Source organism: Diuraphis noxia, unplaced genomic scaffold (assembly GCF_037042655.1).
Source record: "Diuraphis noxia isolate RWA-SAM2 unplaced genomic scaffold, SU_Dnox_SAM2 contig0009, whole genome shotgun sequence".
Taxonomy (NCBI): domain Eukaryota; kingdom Metazoa; phylum Arthropoda; class Insecta; order Hemiptera; family Aphididae; genus Diuraphis; species Diuraphis noxia.
Genome location: NW_028301719.1, coordinates 1270384 through 1291403, shown reverse-complemented (window position 1 = coordinate 1291403; position 21020 = coordinate 1270384). Strand labels below are relative to the sequence as shown.

General features: G+C 28.6%; 1 protein-coding gene across 2 annotated transcripts in view; it reads right to left on the bottom strand.

Moving 5' to 3' along the window:
- LOC107162612 (DNA-binding protein D-ETS-3-like) overlaps positions 1-20643 on the bottom strand; it is a 63830-nt gene extending 43187 nt beyond the window's left edge. Inside the window, exons 1-5 of one of the 2 annotated variants that reach the window (XM_089230562.1) lie at positions 20501-20643; positions 10600-10760; positions 10147-10367; positions 7498-7569; positions 4916-4993 (exon numbers count right to left, since the gene is read on the bottom strand). In XM_089230562.1, coding sequence (XP_089086688.1) covers positions 4916-4993; positions 7498-7569; positions 10147-10367; positions 10600-10751 — 523 coding nt within the window. In that variant the 5' untranslated portion in view covers positions 10752-10760; positions 20501-20643. Of the gene's footprint in view, positions 1-4915; positions 4994-7497; positions 7570-10146; positions 10368-10599; positions 10761-15237; positions 16003-20500 lie in introns of those variants that run through there. The other variant, XM_089230561.1, reaches the window with a different exon arrangement.
- Between the last annotated feature and the right edge of the window lie 377 nt (positions 20644-21020).

The following is a 21020-nucleotide window of genomic DNA, read 5'->3' as shown; positions in this document are numbered from 1 at the left end:
TAAATAATTCAACTTAAGTCGAAATTTTTTGAAAATTGCATGGTGGATAGAATATCATATACTATTCATATATAAACATTCGGTGAAAATTGCATGTATATATGGTTATTTGTTTTAAAGTTACATCAAAAACCAAAATTTTGTCGAAAACTGATTATGTGTAAAATTTTCAGTTTTTCCTTTAATTTTTAGTTTGTTTATCCCAATTATTTAGAAAAATATTGAGAATTTTTTACTTTTGACCCCCCCCCCCCCCCCCCCAAAGTACTAACTAGATTCACTTTCTGATCTTACGAAGTACTGAAGTCGAAAATCGAAGCACTTTTACTACCCCAAAACGTGATGTTAGACACAAAATAAAAAAAACACACACACCATGGTAAAATCAATACATTCCCTGCTCCGCAGGGATCTTAATTGTGATTTTACATTACTTCATGTTTTTAAATATTTGTGTTATCTATTATTAATTAAGAATATGTTACTACAATCTATTTTCCACACATATACGCAATATTTAGCTTGATATTTGCGTTCAGTATAGAAATATAATGTAGTAAAAATAAATAGCCAGAAAACTAAAAATAAATATCAGAAGTAACATGAACATAGCAGTGTTGTTAGCTTTAATATTAGAGTGAATTTATCCAAAATCAAACTTAAAGTTAAGAATTTGTCATGTGTATGGGTCAGAGAGTAAATACAAATTAATGCCTAGTAGGTACGCCTACATCATCTTAATATTATCTACTGGTTTAAAAAAAAAGTATTGCTTTGAATTAAAATTTGAAAATAGTTCAATATTAATATATTATGTTCATTCAGATTTCTAACCGTCTTTATTTTCATAGAAATTCATGTATATAATAAATCGATAAAGTTAGTATATATATCTATGGTTATTGATTAATTATAGAATGAAACTATGAACCTAAACATTTTATTCAATTTCTATTTCTTTAATTTAATTAATACAACGCCGTGTTAGAATACATTCATTAGGTTAATAATCAGTCACCTTAAAGTGATGATTCGATACACTATGAGCCATGAGCCATGCCATAATGGGATTAAACAATGAACATAATATATAAATTGAAATTAGACTTATTAGGCCGTCAGATGTATATAGGCAGGTGATGGCCACAAAGCGGTGTACCTACAATATAATAATGAATTGATGTTAGGGGTGATTAGTACCCATAACGAACACTTTGGTTTATTATTAAATTCGACCATGTTACTTAGATTTAGGGGAAGCAATAGCTATAACGATTAATGAGTAACGACGCATAAATATCATTAAACTAATTTATAAAATCTATGCCAGGTGAAAACAATTTTAAATTAGGTAAAACACAAACACATGTTTCATAGCCAAGTCAAACATTTAGGTATTTATTTTTGACTGGGTATCTATACTTACCTAGAAGTAAATATCAATACACTGGTATATTTTTGATTAACTTAATTAATTATAGTTCTATACTAGTAGAATATAATACGTCCTATATCCTATACTCTATACTCAGTTTGCTCTATAATATTTGTTATTTTAATTGATAGTAAACAGTATTTATCAAAGTCGAATTTGTCAAAATTCATATTACAATAGGAGAATAAAATAATATGTCTTTCATAATTAATCACAATCTTACACTTTTCCGATACCTAAGTTGCATACATTATTAAATATTAAATAATAACGTTCAACATATTATTATACATTTAATATAAGTAGACAGGTAAATGTACCTATATTAAATCTATATACTTACTTTATTAGGACTCCAATTATTTGTGTGTTATAGTGCAAATTACCGAACATATTGATATTTTTTTTTTGTTAAAAACTTTTAAGATCGGTGCCTCTATTTACCAAAAAAGATAAAAATATAATATAATGGGAGTAAAAAGCGAATTTTAGTTGATAAAAATAAGTATAAAGTTTGTCATATTAATAATAATATTATTATAGTCACGGAGGTACATCGCCGTTGGTCGTCATAAAAATGAAAAATTATTGCAATGTCATGTGAGATGTTCCATATAAAAACGCTATTGTGTACATTAGTATTTTTTTATTATTATTATGCGCGTATTTTTTCTGGCCCGTTTGGTTTTAATCATAAACAAACAATGGTCGAGTTGTGGGACAGAGTGAAAGGGTCGCTCGTTAAAGGCGGTCGTCCACTGGTGAAATGGACCGAAAGGGCCTTTAATTGACAAAGGCCGCGACGCGTGTGGACTGAGGCTATTATTTCGGGCCGTGCGTACGGCAGGAAACCGTACGCCGCCGACTTTCCATTCCGAAACGGAAACCCATAGAGATTAGTCATGTTCGAAAACTCGTCGTCGTGGTGGTCGGCGAGTGGGTGCAGTATTTGGTATGGGGTGCCGAAGGAGTCGGGGCAGATAGTGGGCAAGAGTGAGCGTATCAAAGAGTCTATATAACATTGCTGAGTGTGGGTATGGTGGGTGGTGGCACTGGTGGCAGAGAAACGACATGTGATATGGTATCGACGACAGACAAAAGTAACCATACCATACGTACGCACTTCGATTTAATTCACTGGTAACAATTATAATTATTATTGTCATAAATTCTCTTTATTATGTAAAATAACGTTCTACTATTGAGGGGTGATATGTATATAAATATATATGTATACCTATATTGTGATTGGTGACAATGGAGCACTGCACGTGTTTCAAATAATAACTTTCCAAAGTGCTAGTCTCAATAGTTGTTTTAAATATATATTTCAAACTCCATTACTATTGTAATTACATAATATTTTTTTAAATATAGTTTACTATGTAATTAGAATAGTTATTAGTTGTTCTGTATAGTGTATGTGTATGTATAATATATATACAATTTCGTTTTTTTACATATATTTTTTCAATTCAATTGGTAAAAGCAAAAAAATTGTATTGGTTGAAGGGATTTTGTCGTTTCAATTGGTATAATTTATTAATATTACGTTTAAAATATTATACATGGATTGGGTGAAGAAATTGATTGATTATGAACATACGAGCGATGCATATTGAACGTGTAATATGAGTAAATAAACATTAAATATAACTATAAAAGTGCGAGTTCAATTCCCTGTCATACCCCATAGCTGTATCTGCCGATGCACTATTGGAAAAATAAATAAAACTACCATTATTTACTGGTTGGTGGGTTTTCTCGGGTTTGATTACATATCTTGAGTCAAATGTTTTATGGTGCCGAGGTTAACGTGCGCGTGGTGAAGGGTGAAGGGTGGTTACGAATGAAAGCTTCGAGACAAAGCGCTCTGGGTAAACAAAAAAAAATAAAAATGTATATAATATTTTATTTATTGCTAATAGGGATGGACTGCAGTCGTTTGGCGAGGGGGCTGGGGCCATTAATCATAACCGAGTTAACTGTGGCCCCCTCCCACCATAATATACAGACTCGCCTATGTGAAATTTTATATTGCATTGTTCGACTCGATGACTGTCACGAAGAGACACCTCGGCTTGTATCTACGGTTTATTGCAAAAAAGGGATGTCAGTCACGCTATAAATATACGTTCCACAGTCAACTGCCGCCAGCCCAACACCCGCGTGAGTATAGGTACCGAAGTAAACACGATATTCAATGTTTATTTTTTTTACCACTATTATATTATGCATACAGATACCTGCCTATATATTTCGATTACATTAATGTATATTCGGCCTGCTGTGGCTGTCGATGGAATAATAGGGGCAATTTTTTTCTTGCGTGTTACGATAAACCTACAATTTTAAGTAGGTATATACAAATGAGTAGGTAAATGCCACTCATAAATCATACATTAAACCAATCTAAAAAACCTGAGTGAATGATGGGTGAGGTGGATTCTACAGCAACCTATTTTCATAAAAATGTCATACATGCAAGTATATAGATTAATATATTTATCCCTTATTTATACACAGTTTGCATTACACTAATTATACACGCGTATTAAACAATTAAATATATTATAATAATAATTATGTTTGTGAACACATATTTTAATCTTTAAATGTTACTCTAATCAGCGACAGCAGTAAAAAAGGGTTCAATCTTCAAGTTTTGAGGCTAGTTTTTACTTAAAAAATGGGATCTAATGAGTACTACTTATGTAGTCCCAGTTTTTAAAAATAGTTGGAATGAAGAAAAATCAAGAAAAATCTAAGGAAATTATCGGAAATATTTATGCAACCATTGCCGTTTTTGACAAAATAGATTTTTTTTTATCTATATCATAATTCAGAAATGAATGACCGCAGAAACTTTAAATTCTTACTAAAATATAAAATATTTCCACTACTATTTTTTATGCGCGTTTACGAATGAATTTTTTGATTCTAAGTCGAAAAATTTTAAAATATAATTGGTAATAGTCAATAAGTTCTTTATAACTCATAAGTTATTGGTACAGCAATTTACAATTTTTGATATAGGCATAAAAATACGCACATTTTTTTATATCGACATTTCACGTTTGATAATTCAAACTTTGACAAAATCGTTTATTTAAACGAAAAATAATGGTTATGTTCCTAATAATTTCAGTTATTCTGTTGTAATTTAAAAAATATTAACTGTAGAGACTATATAATATTTAGACTTAATTATTATGTTGTATTTTTACTATAAATCTATAATCACATTTCACACCTTTGAATAATATGCAAATATTATATTATATTCATTGATAATATAATTGTTAATAATATTGTTTATAATAGTTCATTATTAAGGGAATATAAAAATAATAAATATCTGAGGTAGATAAATGTTTTAAATATTTTTCTATTTTAAAATGTGCCCAAATAAGTAGTCATTTCAGTAAATGTCTAATCACTGGTGAAATTAACGTTGATGCAAATAAATGAATAACATACCTGATTTCGATGACGATCTAAATGAATCTGATATGGAAGATGGCAAATATGACGATGATTTTCCAACAGAAGATAAACCTGTTGAAATTATTGAAAGAAATATTTAATTAAATATGTTTTTACTAAACAAATTAACTAGTGTACTGTATGCAATAACTAATAAGAGTGCTTATAAAATATAATATAATATAGGTATAAACATAGATTTTACGTCTAGACTGTAAAGGAGGTATGTATTTACTCGGGAAAAAAACGTTTTAAAGTTTTAATGAGAAATGACTTTTTAATGATAAATTATTTGTTTCAATTATTTAAATTAATACCTAGCAATTCTATAATATTATAGAATAGTATAATATTGTTATATAATTTTATACTGGTTTGTATTATGAAAAATTCGATATGTTTAAATTTAATGTAACTATTATTTGGTAGTTTTACAAGCGTTTATTTAAATTATAAATTAATAGCTGAGTGCAGATAGAATAGCTGCAATGTGATTATCAACAAGTTTTTTTTCTGATATTAAAAATACATAGCTTATTACTGGCCACGCAAATCAAATCGGTAATCATCCAAAAATATTTCAAACCAATGACTATTTTTTTTTTATGGTTTTTACATAAATTTTTTTAAACGTGTTTTAGTTTGTGAAGATTTTAGAGCTGATATATAATTTATTAAGAAGTACAAAATTTGTTACGTAAAAGCCATATATTATTAAATTAATTATTATTTAACTTTATTCGTTGTAATAATAAAATAGTAAAATATAGATAATATATAATTTTTGTCAACAATTATTGCTGTTAGTCATCCGTATTTTTTAAACTCTATAGGTATTTGTTGAATATTCATTTTTGGTAATAGCTTATTATTTACTTATTAATGTTTTCACAATATCATACGTTTTACCGCAAATAAAAGTGATATGTGAATTTCAAGATACTATTATATAGTAGCGAGCTATGGTTAAACTTTTGACTATGATGTTTATAGAAGTTTGAACAGTATTTTTGTTAAAAACGTGTGAAATCATCGAAAAAAATGTTACAAAGAACCTAACTACGTTTCTCGGCTTTGTACTCTAATTCAATGCCAAACGGGAAAAAAAATCTATTAGATGTGAAGAAAAACTCCCGAATAGGAATGATTGGCGAGGCGGTATAGGATGGCGGCCATTTGACTGACGACAGTATCCATGGTAACAGCATGTGACCCTCATACCGATGGGTTGACAGTTTTTCCCCCTTCCGTAAAACTGTAAAAGCGAACGGAGATAAACACACTATTGTCAATGTGGAGGGGGGCGCGTGGCTCCCCTTTTCACTCGCATCACAGCTATACATTTATAGTTTATACTAATTCAATATCATACCCATGAACAAAACATATTATATTATATACACGGGTGAAATATATTTTTCGTCTACGCCCACAGATTTATACGGATTATTATTTTTAATGTAATTTTTTCCTATAGAACGTACCTATACAAGATTATTCGATAATGACGAGGCTGTTTTCTGTTTATAACATATATATATATATGTTATATGTATAGGTAAATAATATATTATAAATAAAATATGTTTCACATCGTATTTATTTCAAATTATTTTTTATATATTAGTGATTTTAGTATATTTATATAAAATGTTTTTTAAGATTATATTTAAATAAATTCTTTTTTAATTTATCACTTGAAAAAAAATGTAGGTACATTGTTCAGTCACCTATATAACAATTTCGTTAATTTTCGTTCTTTAAGATAATTTAATATTGCTATTGAGATAGATTATGCGTATATATAATAGATTTATAAAAGAATTGAAATCTAAGTCCTATTATTTAAACTGTGAAAAAAATTATGATAAACATGTACTTTGTACAAATGAATAAATTTAGGTAGCAAGGTAGGTGGTATGCGGATTCTGAACTACGGAGTTTTCAATGTAAAACACAATCCGTGGGCTCTGATAATAAATTTATACGCGCAAAATGCAACCCACAACGAGAATCCTTTGCGTCTACATACCATAACACTAAATAGTTAATTGGTGTACACTACCGCAGAATGCAGATTGCATACTAATTATGAAACTAATTAAAATTAAATTAATATAACATATCAACGAAATTAATCTATACAACAAACACATTATTATGTGTAATTTGCAAACAGTATTACAGACTACAGTCAGGAAATGATATAATGTAGTCACAAGATATGCCATAGCTTTAATATATAACATCGTTATAGCTATTATTGGTGATGGATAATAAGTTGCATGTAACTATTCTATATTATATGTTATTACTTATTAGTTATTTTATACGTTCATTATGTATATTGATAAGAAATTTCGATAGTAGATAATAGAGTTAAATAAAATTGTATTCTAATCAAATCATAATTTAGTTTATAGTAGAGTTAAGTGTGTAAATATGGTATATTTTAATTAAAGTGAATTTTAGTACAAGAATTATATTCTATATTTGCGTTCATAAAATAACTATAATTTTCAAGAGTAGATATTTGTAAAATTACTGTAAGATGTAATAAATGACATATATTTTACCATTTGATGTAGACGAAGGTAAATGCATCAATCCTGAGCTTTTATCATATCTGCTATTTGATGAATCAATGTCTAGAAAAACAAAAAATTATAGTTTAAAATACATTTTTTTAAATAAATTTATAAATGTGTAGAAAGAAACATATTATAAATAAAATGACAGCGTAGTATTATGTAGATTATATATAATTATATACCAATAACATAAATACTTTACTATGATTAAAAAGTAATTATTCATCGCTGAGTATTAAATCAAAATAAACTAACTACTGTATATTGTTAAAAACATTAATAATATTGATGTCGAGGGAAATTAATACCCTAAAGTCCGAACCAAATAAAACACAATAACTAATAAATCAAACATGGATATTAACTGGAAAATGAAATAATATGTTATCTGTGCATTAGTTAATAATTTTAGAAAGAAAACATATTTTTCACTAATTATTCAAAAGTATAACATTTTACGATAAAACATGAGCGTCTGGAAAATGGTTTTAAATAGATATTTTAATTTTATTTTGTTAAATAACATTTCTTTTGTGTCAAATAAAATGCACCAGGAAAGCTAACCGGAACACCGGAAAAGGATACTATCGTTGCGGCTCGTCGCCTGGAATCGGTATAAATGTTTCGGAGGTTTTCTTTTTATCATGTCTATGTTTTTTTTTCTATATTTGTTTATAATGATAATTTTCTCTCTTTTTATGTAGGGTATACATTATTTTCCGTTTACATCAACAAAATAATTATCTAAAAAGGTGTTGAAAAAAAAACGACAAAAGCGTTAAAAAAAATAATAGAAGAAAAATAAAACATTTGAAAGAAAAAGGATTCCAATCCAATAATCGTAAATTCTTGCATTTATAACAAGAAATACGATTTGCTTCAAGACATTCTTATATTCTATTTAGTAATTGCTAAATAAATTCCAAAATTCTTTGATCAGAATATAATACTCAAAATAATTGATTTATTTTATATATAATGCATAAATGTTGTTTACAATTATAATTAATCAGCATTAAATAATATTAAAAACTCAATATTCAATACAACCTATTTAAAATGTTCACCAAACTTAGTTCATATTCTACTTCAACATTCGTAGGTATTGTCTTAAAAATGCATTCAAATTATTCAATGTATCATCTACGTGACTATTATAGCTCCATCAAAGTTTGATATAATTTATATTCTGAGCGAAGTTCTCCTTATACATACGGCTATTTTTATTTTGTTTACATAGTTAATAAATTATAGACTCGAAAAGTTGTATTGATTATCTCAATAACTTATAGGAATGTCAGAAGTTGACCATCGAATGCCGATTTCGAAATTTTATAGAAATGTGTTTTTGAGGTTCTATCAATTTGTCGATGGACATATATTCACTAATTGATAATTGATTTACCTAATTTACGAGATTCTGATACATTTTGGCAAAGGTGGGCATTATAACTTATCAAAAAGATAAAGATAAGTTAAAAATTTATTTAAACAATTTTTTTTTTTAGATATTTGTACTTAACTGGTTAGTTATTTTAGTTTTAAACTTTTAAGTTTATCTTTTAAAACTGTTATAGATGTAACTTAACTTTTTATAGTTAATTATCATTATCTTAGAGTTAAGTTAATTTTCTAATTTGCTTCTCGTATAATACGAGACAAACAGATATTATTGATTTGTTAATTTATTACTTTTTATTAATTACTTTCTCTTATAACTAAAATAATAATTTATCAATTTAGATTTATTATGTAATTATAAAAATTAATGTATTATTTTTTTTTTATATAAATTAAAAAAATAGAAAAAAACATTTAAGTATGTAATAAAAATAAATAATCTTTATAATAGAATTTTAAATAGTTTAGAAAATTATCTATTTACCTATTATTATATTTATGATTTCTAAAAATGTAAAAAAAAAATGATGAAGTACCTATGTAAAATAGATACTATATTATACCATGTATTTTCAAGGAAGGAAATGATAATCATAAAAGGATTATGTGCATGGTCTGATATGGTCGTCGGAAGTGGACTGCAATAATAAAAACCGATGTCCCTGGCATATCATTAAAAAGCATTTTCTTTTTTTTCTTTTTATTCGTTTTCACTTTTTATATTTTTGCTAAAAAGCCACAACGGATGTACTCAATTTTCATTCACTCTCCTCCCACACCCAGGCATCCCTTTACCATCTCTTTCCTATTCGTTTCCGAACGCCCGGTGAGAAAATATATTTAGGTATATAGTATATATTATATAATGTATTGTGTGTTTGAGCTCAGTGCAATTGTTCCAAAATACGCCATTTTTTCTCAAAGGGCCAAAAGCGCAAAACCACTGAAGGATGACGACCGAAAGTTGTTTCCATGGAAACTGTTTTCTTCTTTTTTAACTTTATTTTCTATGAAAACGACAATACTTTAGAATACGGTATACTGTTTGGAGATTTTCAAAGATATATATATATATTATTAAGTACCTACCTATAATAATTGTGTTATTTTTTAAGAAATTAATTTATATTGTTCATACAATATGATAGAATTTTTGTGTATTATTATATTTACATTTTGCATGTAAACTGATTTCTAGAGTATTTAAAATGAACTGTTGTAAAGCAAACTTACAATTGTTTCGTTTGTCAGTATTATTTTGCTCATCCTGAAATAAATCGAGTGAATTGGTAGTTGGATGAGTAGACACTGGCGTCCTAGATGACGGTGCTGCTGGACAAAAAGGAGATGTACCTAGGTCACACGATGATAAATAACTTCCACGATCCTGTAACGCGGCTTTTGCCTTTTCTACTGACTGTTTGAGTTGCTCAAACGTGGAATTACACGCAAACCTAACAATAAATTTAATTAATAATTAATAATGAATTATTATTACTGATATTATATTACTATTATTTATATAATTGAAACTTCAAGTATCTCAAAATACAAAATAATTTCTAAAATAAAGTTAATGTATTTACTAAGTTATTACGTTTCCTACCTTTAAAAACATTTGTTCATAATAATAGACGTTGCTATTACTTATTAATCGATATAAATAAATTAAAAGGTTTTGTTTACCTGTACGCACAACTAGCCACTCCTACCGATGGCCATTGCGGAGTAGCAGAAGGAAGACAGTCATTTTCTGTTTTTATACTTGGCGGTGATGACATTGCCACCCTTTTTAGGTCTAACGCACTTTGGTACGAACATGTGCTTTCGTACATCATTGAGTATAACTGAAACAAACATAGAACTGTAAGTATTAATATTATATCATAGTGTTGATTTAATTTTAACTAAACAATTCTATATTTATTTATATTGACTAGACCGCTTTAATAACCAAAATACTTGTCTAATAAGTCGATTAGACAGCGTTAAAAGCATTGTAGAGTTATTTATAGAAGAGATAATCAGTAGTAAAATGAGTAAGTTATCAAGTTAAACAAAAAAGTATCTAGTATCAGTGGTATCTAATATTGAAAATAAATAAGTCAAAAGATTTATGTTATATTTATTTGTTCAATACCTACATATTATGGTATTAATGTTTTCGTAAAATCTACTTTATTACATTTGATTATTTTAAATCTTAAATTTTTAATTAATAGGTAAGTATACCAGTTTTAACGTGAAATTTAGTAAGTTAGTTTTCTGATTAATTTTAAATCATATTCATTGTTATTAGTGTTTTTAGTAATACATTGTTATGATATGTATGTTTACTGTTTAGGCAGTTCGTATTACCTAATTTGATAATGAGACCATTATCAAATAAGTCATTCACTTTAGCTCAGCGATCATTTTAGTACAGACTATATAAACCTTTATCCAGATTTATCTATATATACATGTGAAAACTCTAAAGTAAATAGTATAAAATATTCTTTACACTTTGAAATTACAAAACATATAAAATATAAGACACTAAAAAATATGTATAAAGAACTGTAAAATGTAATGTACTAAGGTCAAAGATGATGATGAATAATTTAAATCTTAAATGCAGGTGGAAATATTTGGACCCACAATATAGTCATTCTATGTGGGACTTAAGTGTTAAAAATGAGTATTTTTTAAAACAAAAATAAGTAGTATAATAGCTTTTTAAACATTGATAAAGAATCTTAAATAGTTTTTAATTAGTATTTACGATGACTGTAGTAATAAACATGGCAAGCCATAAATAATAATGTCATTCGCTCTACTCCCCCTTTTTCACTAACTGCCTTATTTGTAATTACAACTGTTTTAATACTATTTATGATACAACTAAAGAATCAAAACACGTACGCTTTTTATACATGATAAAAAGGGTCAGTATATGCATATGTTTAGAGGGTTGTTTTGTCCTTACATGCCGTTATAATTTATTGGCTTGAGTTTTTGGAATAACTTTCCACACCATAACTTATTTTCCTGTGCGGTATATTTTAGTGTACCGTTTTTTGTTTTTTTTTCGGAATTGCTGGGTAAAAAACCATCCATATATATATATATATATATATATATATATTATTCAACTATAAATAATAAACGTGTGATTGCAGTTAAAGTAGCGCTAAATATTTTTTAACCCTATTTCCGACCTTTCGTCGCCACCGACAGAATTTAACCTGTTTCAACCACAACAACTTGGAGACACCCATTAGGAAAACCAAAAAATATTTATTTTTTTTGTTCTATTGTTGAATCAACATTTTTATAGGTAGTTACGTATAGGCGTAGTTGCCCAAAACTAAAATATCTGCAAGTTAAAATTATGAATGTATAGTTATACAAGACATATTTTATTTAGTTAAATTTATTAATAAAAAATGTAATTTGATTTAAAATAAAATATAATATTTAATCAGATGAAGATTCTTGTGACGTATTAGATATGTCTTAAATAAATATTTATTATTCTAATTTCAACAAAATATTTATTAATACAATAAATAATGTATTTATTTTTACGTTCAGTAAAATTAATAACTTCACACTTTGAATTATTTTTTTACTGTTGTAACTATAACCTAACTTAATGTTTTGAACCATTATAATATAAAATAATTATTTTGTTATCCGTTAATGAATGCGTCCCCTAAACCCCCCATTAAAATTGACGCCTAGTGTGTAGTAATGGTACACCCTCCGCACGTGCAGTGTTTTGTGAGTGGTGATATATAAGATGTGCTTTTAAACAAACCTAAAATATACAATAAGAGCTTATAATAATATAAATCATTTATTGTATTATTAATGTTAAAATGTCTGATACAATCAAAAGAAACCCGAAGAATAATTTCTAAAATTATTATAATTATATAATATATTATATAGTCTATAAGTATAGTCACACTCATTATTTCGAAAAGTTTTTAATATTATTTTATTTTTTGAAGTATGGCATTACAATACAATACAATATTTCACAAAAAGTTCTGATAAAATAGAGCATACCTATTTATTAATTTAAATTTAAAAATATGAAGCAAACATTTGTTTGCAAGTATTTTACGCTACTTATTGGACTCTGATACTAAATATGACTGCTGCAATACAAGTACATTGATATTTTGTTCAATGTATTATATGTAGAATCATTAGAATCTAAGTTCCTTTCTAATCTCACGATAAATGCAATCGATATTAAGTTCAATTATTAAACAGAGAATAAGAGATTTATAAAATTGAATGTGCCTATATACCTATACGGCTATACATACCTAATTTATTTTGGGAAATAAGTATGAGTAGTGTCGAGTGGCCCATGTGTGAATCCCGCCCCGTAAAGTGTATTGTTCCATAACATGACACATATAAACTTAAAATACTTGCAAGTAATAATTAATTAATTAATGGTTGGAAATTTTATTTTTATTTATTGGTAAATACAACGAAAAGTTATTCTATTTCGGAATATGAAATTAAATTATTAAAATAAAAATTTCATAATTATTTAAAGATAAAATAATCATAAATTATTTAAAATATATTATAAATTCTTTTTTAAAAAAGCTGGAATTTCCCGGAATAATCTGTGTAGACACTTAAATTATTCACATCAACTTATTCACCAAATAAGCATCTTGAATGCTCTTTTATAAGCAAATACTTTTCAGTAAGTGTTTCATAGAGTTGTTTAAATTTTCATTTGCATATAAAACGCGCGAGTAGATATAGGGTCTGAAGGTCATATGCCTATACACTTATATATATATATATTACATTAAATATTAGCATTTAGCACTTATCTACCAATATTATAAAATATACAATATGCAAATTATAAATTATAATTTATAATTATATAATTATATGGTTAATATAGTCTAATACATAATATATTAAACTATTAGAAGTTTTATTTATACTAAATTATATAATATCAAAAACACCTTTGGATCGATCTCATTTTGTATTAGAAGTACTTAAAAAGTAGAAACATAACATTATATGCAAATTTTTATACTATAAAACTATATATATGCATAACTTATTTTTTCTTTATAAATTGATTGTAAAGTCATTTGCAAATTATTTAGAAGGAATTTTCCATTTAAATTTCAGAAATTTACTAAAATACGCTAAACTATAACATACAGGTATCTACTTAAATATCATTTATAAATTATATTATGTGGTTTTGATTGATTGTAATTATTTATGATATTCATAGTAGGTACTTATACATAATATAATATTCCTAATATTCCTATATTCAACAATCTATAATATGTTTTTCACTTGTTTAGAAATATAAATTAATATTATATAAGCTCACGTTCAAACATTCTTGTATATAGTTATAAAAAATATACCACTGTGCTGTAATAATTATACTATAACGCTCATCAGAGCGTATAAGTATCAAATTTCTCACGTGAAATTGTGTGTTAGAAATGTTAATTTTCGTATCTATATTTTTCAATACATTTTTCGTTCAACGTGAATTTGTTTTTTTGTATTATTTCATGAATAAAACGTGTACATTAAAAAAAAAATCATATTATGTAGCACTGTATAATATACGAAAAAACAATATTTATTTGATAAATAATAAATAATCGATTTTACTGCCTGACGAAATCTATTTTTATATTATTATTGGAAACGATAATTGCTACTCAATATGTTCACATTGTTTTCTTCTCTCCCCTCAAAATTTTTTGTAATTCATTTTTATTATCACTAATTTATATCATTTTATCGGTCACTCATTCCGATTTATATATAGTGTAGTTGAAGTAGTTTTTGCCTTACAAATGTAGTATGCCGTAAAGTGCTGACCATTTTGAGTGGTATTCTAGTTACGAACAAAATTGTATGTCAAAGGTCTAAAACTGGTAGTTGCAGATCGTGAAGGAGTGATACGATTTTCCCCATAAAAATTTAACGAAAATTGTTTGTCCCTGTTTAAGTAAAATAAAATATGGCATATAGGTAACTACCATGCACGATACATAGGAGGTGTTACCTACAGGTATAACTATTAGTAAAAATATATTATTCGATTTACATCGTCAATTCACACTCTTTTATTTATACTTAATAAATACTATATAAATAGGTGTTTATAAAATAGTTAACCTGCAATACATTTTTTTTTTAAACTATAAATCTATAACCTATATGACTACAGAAAAGTTGTAGACGTAATATAATAATAATATCATACTAAAATACATTTCATGATCGTATTATAGGTACAATATTAGAGTTGTTTACCTGTGAAAAATCGTCCGAGAAACTGTGATTTTCCGTTCAAAGGTCAGTAATCGTCATGCAATCTGAGCGCGACCGTCAGTAAATGGATATAAAAACGACACGAGCAAAAAATCGCAAATTCGACATAATCGCCGAAAGTATCGTTAACGACCACGGTAGACTGTCGTACGCGATCCAAGGGAATCGGTTTAAACGATCGCGGTTGGTTACACGTGATAACGACAACAATAATTTTATATATTGTATGCGTATAGATGACACGATACTGTATAATAAAGTTATTGTTGTTGTTACGATGATGGCCACCGGACCATCGTTTTTCGCACCGGACACGCCGTTCGGAAGTCTATTTTCCGGCAGTTCCCGTCTCGTCGAAACCGCAAAAGCACTCGTTAGCTGCAGCGCTGCAACAGTCAGATATCGAGCGTCGATCGTATAAACGAATACTATCGTAGCGTAGCTGTATTTATTGACACAATAATAACGACCGCGGATTATACGGCGAACTCGTCGCAGGTGTATCTCGTGATGAACCGCGCGGATATCGCTGCGGTACCCTATAAGTAGTAACAGTCACACTAGCGGACGACAATCGCCCATATAATACTAAAACGTACAATAAAATATATTACCGCGGTTATGTAGGTATATACATAATATACCTATAAAATCTGTCGCGTGCCGTGTACGACGACGACGTATTAAGCGCGCGCGGTCACTGTAATACGAACACCCACACTGGCGGCGGTGGTCTGCGTACGCGGTATCGCACGAACTCGCGGGCCCGTACGACTATATAATGATCCGATAATTAAATTTAACTGGCGTCCCGGTTGCGCGCTCGGGGGGTGGTGAACGCCATCCGACAGCGATACGCCCGGCGGTTCCGATTGGTCGGAAACGGATGCGCGCACGCGCGTCGCGTCCTACGACGAGTTTTCCGCCGACCCCCACAGCCGCCGCCGCCGCCGGATGACATTGTCCTTCTTTTTCTGCCGCAGCTAGGGATTCTCCAGGCGGCGGCGGTGGTGACGCGCGCTACCCCCCTTTCGTTTGTCATGGAGTTTCCCACACCCCTCCCAAATCTATCTACCCAGCTCGACCCATCGTCACGTCTATCCTACGCCCCCTTTCCGCCCGTCCCTCACGCCACACACCGCCGAAATAGGATCATCCGTACAAATGGCGCTCGATAAAGGGCCACCGTTATGATATTATTATTATTAAATGTATATTTTATATTATTATTATCTATATATACACCCGCAACATCTCCAATAAGAGAAAATATCGTTTCGACGACTCGATATTCGTATATTATACTTGTACTTATACGTTTACGGAAAATGGTATTATTATATAATATTCATGCATATATCATTACATACGAGTATGAGGTATAGCTTATTAGTATTTATTATTATGTTATTGTCATTCATTAATGACGATATTGGTATATAACAGTCTCGCCATAAAATAATAGAATCTTTTAAAGTATTATACACTGTGGGTATAGTATTCGTGGATAGTTATTAAATCTATGTAAAAAAAGTGATAAATCTTTTATGTATATAGTTTTTAATATACATTACTAGGAAACATACTAAGTATGTGAGAAAACTTAGGACTCAATGGACTCATCCTTTTTTCATTTTACAAGCGTACTGAGTTAAAGAGGTGGTAGAATTGGTTGATACTTACATTTGTCGCCTTTTCGGTTATATTATTATAATAATACGAGTATTGGTATTGAAAAAATATCATTCAAGCAAGCAGCTAGGTCAGTATAATAGTAAAAAGCATGCAAACATTTGTAAAGAAAACCGGAAAGTCTTGAGAAGTATATATTATTATTATATTATATAGTAATCGTACGCTTTCAGCATAAATAATCACGATGGCGTTCGACATCAAACTATACTTAATATATATATAAATCTCAAAAGAAATAATAATTTTAATATCTATAATCAGGACCGACTCTAGGGCCAACGATCTCAGCATTCTCACCACAGTTGGACAGACGATAAAAATTTCGAGTTGATGAGTAAAAAAAAAAAAAATAATAAATAATAATATTTTAACCCTATCATTTTATACTCTTTTGATTATATCACATTGTAAATCGATGGATGTAATATTATACAATATACATGTACGATTTACATGATGGCATATTATATTATTCTTGCAATGCAGGTATAATATACGCACGCTATAGAGGAAGAATATTATTAATGTTGTATAGATGATTTATGCATAATGCATATTATACTGTAATTATAAACTTAACTATTATATATATGAATTGTTTTAATTTATGTATACCTACCTACCTGCGAAGTAAATAGTAATATAAATATATATAGGTATTATAAGTTAGAATAATTCATTATTCCCATTTCTGTCACATAAATGTTATCAAGGAGTATAAAATATTTTTTACCTGTATGTTTTCTTATATGGCCTGCAGCAGCCCAGCTCATCTTTCCAAATTTTTAAACAATATACTAAAATTCAACGCTCATAAGCCGAAAATGTGTGAATGCCGAGCTGCGACAAAATTGTAAATTAAAATATATACTTAAAATTAGATACGATATTTATTTATATTAAAATATGTTTTATTGATATAAACCGCATATTATGTTTACGCGAGGATTATGCTCCATCAATCTACGTAAATTAAAATACTATTGTAGTCGACTGGCATTCAAGTGTTTTCGCTTATGATGTGGATTAGACCTACATGCAAGGGACACCGCAATAAAAAAAAAACGCGCCACGTGTAATACATCATGATGTTTTAAACAACGTGGACGATGTGATTTTATGTCGTTTAATAAGCACAGGTGGTGTGAAAATTTACGCTATATACAGTCATGCTACATGAAGAACTTTCTGCAACTATCAAGTAATGTAGCTAAAACAAAAATTAATAAGATAAAAAAACCTGTGTATAATATAAGACCGAGGTACACACCAAAGAAATATACTTTAGGAGCGGTACAAATTACAGGTGACTTATTATTAAGTGCAAATTTCAGTGATTTGACCAACCATAAGTGCTCCATTTTGTAAGATACGTATGTAAAAATAAAAAGATAAATGATACCGATTTTAAAATGCATATTCAACAATCAATACACGAATGAATACTATTTTAGTTCCAATATTAAACTTTTGTAATACCATTTTTATAAAGACTATTGTCTTTAATATAAACATTTTAATAACGGAAAAACTATTCGATCGAGTTTTGAATTTAATGCATCAACATTATCAGAAAATAATCCATTAAAGTAGTTGTAGTAGGTATAAAAAGAAGTTAGCTTGTCGTGGAATGCCTGGCAGGTGTGAAAAATATAAAACATTTTGTATAGAAAATATGCATGAAAACTGCACGGCTGATATATGAAAATAAATAAACATGGGCGATAATTAGAAACAAAATATTTATAAATATAAAATTTCATGATTATTTTGAAAAAAATTATTTTTTATTATTTATAAAGGTGCAAATGCATCACCGCGCCTATACAGCTAATTCCCGTTGCTTTTCATATAAAAACACTTCAATAATTTTAAAATATGGTATCTATTAGTATGTACATTTAAAATTTTAATAATCAGATGCCGAAAAAAACTAAATTATTGATGTAAAAAGGGGTGAGCAATGAGCATGTTTTGTGAATTACCCTGTATGGCTGTATACTTGCTCTAGAAGATTTTATACCTGGTATTCTTATATATATGCTCTAATATATTATGCAGGCGATTTCGCTCGAATTTCAGTCTGTGTTAAATTATAATCGTGTATGACGTGTGGCCATAGGCGCCGACTCCGCGGGGGCAAAGGGGGCGATCGCCCCCGTACATTGATTTAACGGGGGCAAATGTATTATTTGCCCGTTGTGTACAATAATATTTATTTGGTTAAAATACCAGATTATAACATGAAAATATTCATTAGAACATCGACGATTGTATATTTGTATATAACCTAAATATGATCTATAAATACTATATAGATCGCTCGACGCTCACTACAATTTGGTTTTGTATTTTGTCTAAAAATACATCTGCCATTTCAATTTTTCCCGAAATATAGAGACGGAACTGATTTTATTACCATTATAGCATATAAACTAAAAATTTTCAATTCAAATAATATTATTTATAAATTATAAACAAATATATTTATAGCACCCTAGAGGAGTATTAAAATAGAGTTAAGGGACAATTTGGTAATTACTCCTCCCGGTAAGCAAACTACAGCATACTATAGAATTTTTTTTCACTTAATAGAAGTTTGCCCCCGTGCTAATATCTAAAAGTCGGCGCCTCTGCGTGTGGCTATATAATATATTAATATAAATAATAATTATTAAATATGAATATTGTTAATGACTGCAAAGATCTCCAGACTCCTCCAGTTTATACTGCGTATCATCGTAAGTTTTTCTTGATTTAATTATAGTAGTTAGATAATTATATTGAATATTTCATGGAAAGGATTGGAAGTGAGCTATTACACGTCGCGTCGACGAACGAAAAACGATTTCATGACAGAAAAAAATATTTACGCGTCATGCAAAGAGGTTATATTGTTATAATAATATGAACATAAGATGTAACCAAAAGTTTGTTTGTGAGAACTGTGGTATAGATACAGTGGCTGGTTTTGCAGGGAATACTTCCAGCCCTTTTGGAGATTTTCACTCTATTACCCGCCACTCTTTGGGATTTTCATTTTACCGCCTGTTAAGTGCTAGACAGATAAAGGTCGTTTTTCAGTTAACAAAGCTTCAACCGTAAACGAAAACTAAAATTTTGGCACAGGAGTGAAAAAATAAATTGAAATAAATTTTTTTCGCAGAAATATAATTTTCAATATGTTATAATTTTATTCCTTTTTTCGAAGTTTAAACATACAAGGATGTTAATAATTATTTGGATGTTCTATGGATTTTTATGATAGTTTATATAGTTAAAAATTTGTAGGTTACTATATATATATTATCCAGAAACGATAATCTGTTAAATAGGTATTTCATTATTGATCGTATACTTATAGGCTATAGCATACCATGTTTATTTTTATTATGACGTTATATCATTTGTTATTAAATATATTATATTATACAACACTTTATAGCCGCATTATTTAATGAGCACCACTACACAATAACTATTATTATTATTAGTAGTAGTAGTATTTTTGGAAAAAAGAGTATAAATCACATAATATTTTCATACTCACTGGTATTTCCTTTGCAGTATAAATAAACGTCTAAATGAAATGTTCATTTTATTACATTCATGAAGTCTTGCATTTTTCCTTAGTAGAACGTGTACTAAACCGGAACGTGTAATCCACGCTCGTAAAATAACAACAAGGTTTGGTCTTATAAATATAAAATAAGTTCTCGGTATTTACAAGTATACATCACTTTTTTAACAAAAAAGGTAAATAGGTGTTAATGTTGTTGGCGCGTTAATTGCCATCCCGTTACTACATCATAATGAAAACGGACGTAACGCACTCGTCAACCGTCGTATATAAATAGGTATACAATATACATTATAACTTTATATATTTTGTGTTCCATGAATTTTATGTATACTCGTATCGTAATTCGTAGAGCCTAAATTGTATACAATAAAGTGGAGGGTTACCGACGTTACCGTACACATACCGTATTACTATATTACTATATGTCTATATTTGTAAGTTGTGTAAAGAATTGAAGCTGATTAAAGTGACCATTTACAGGAAAATA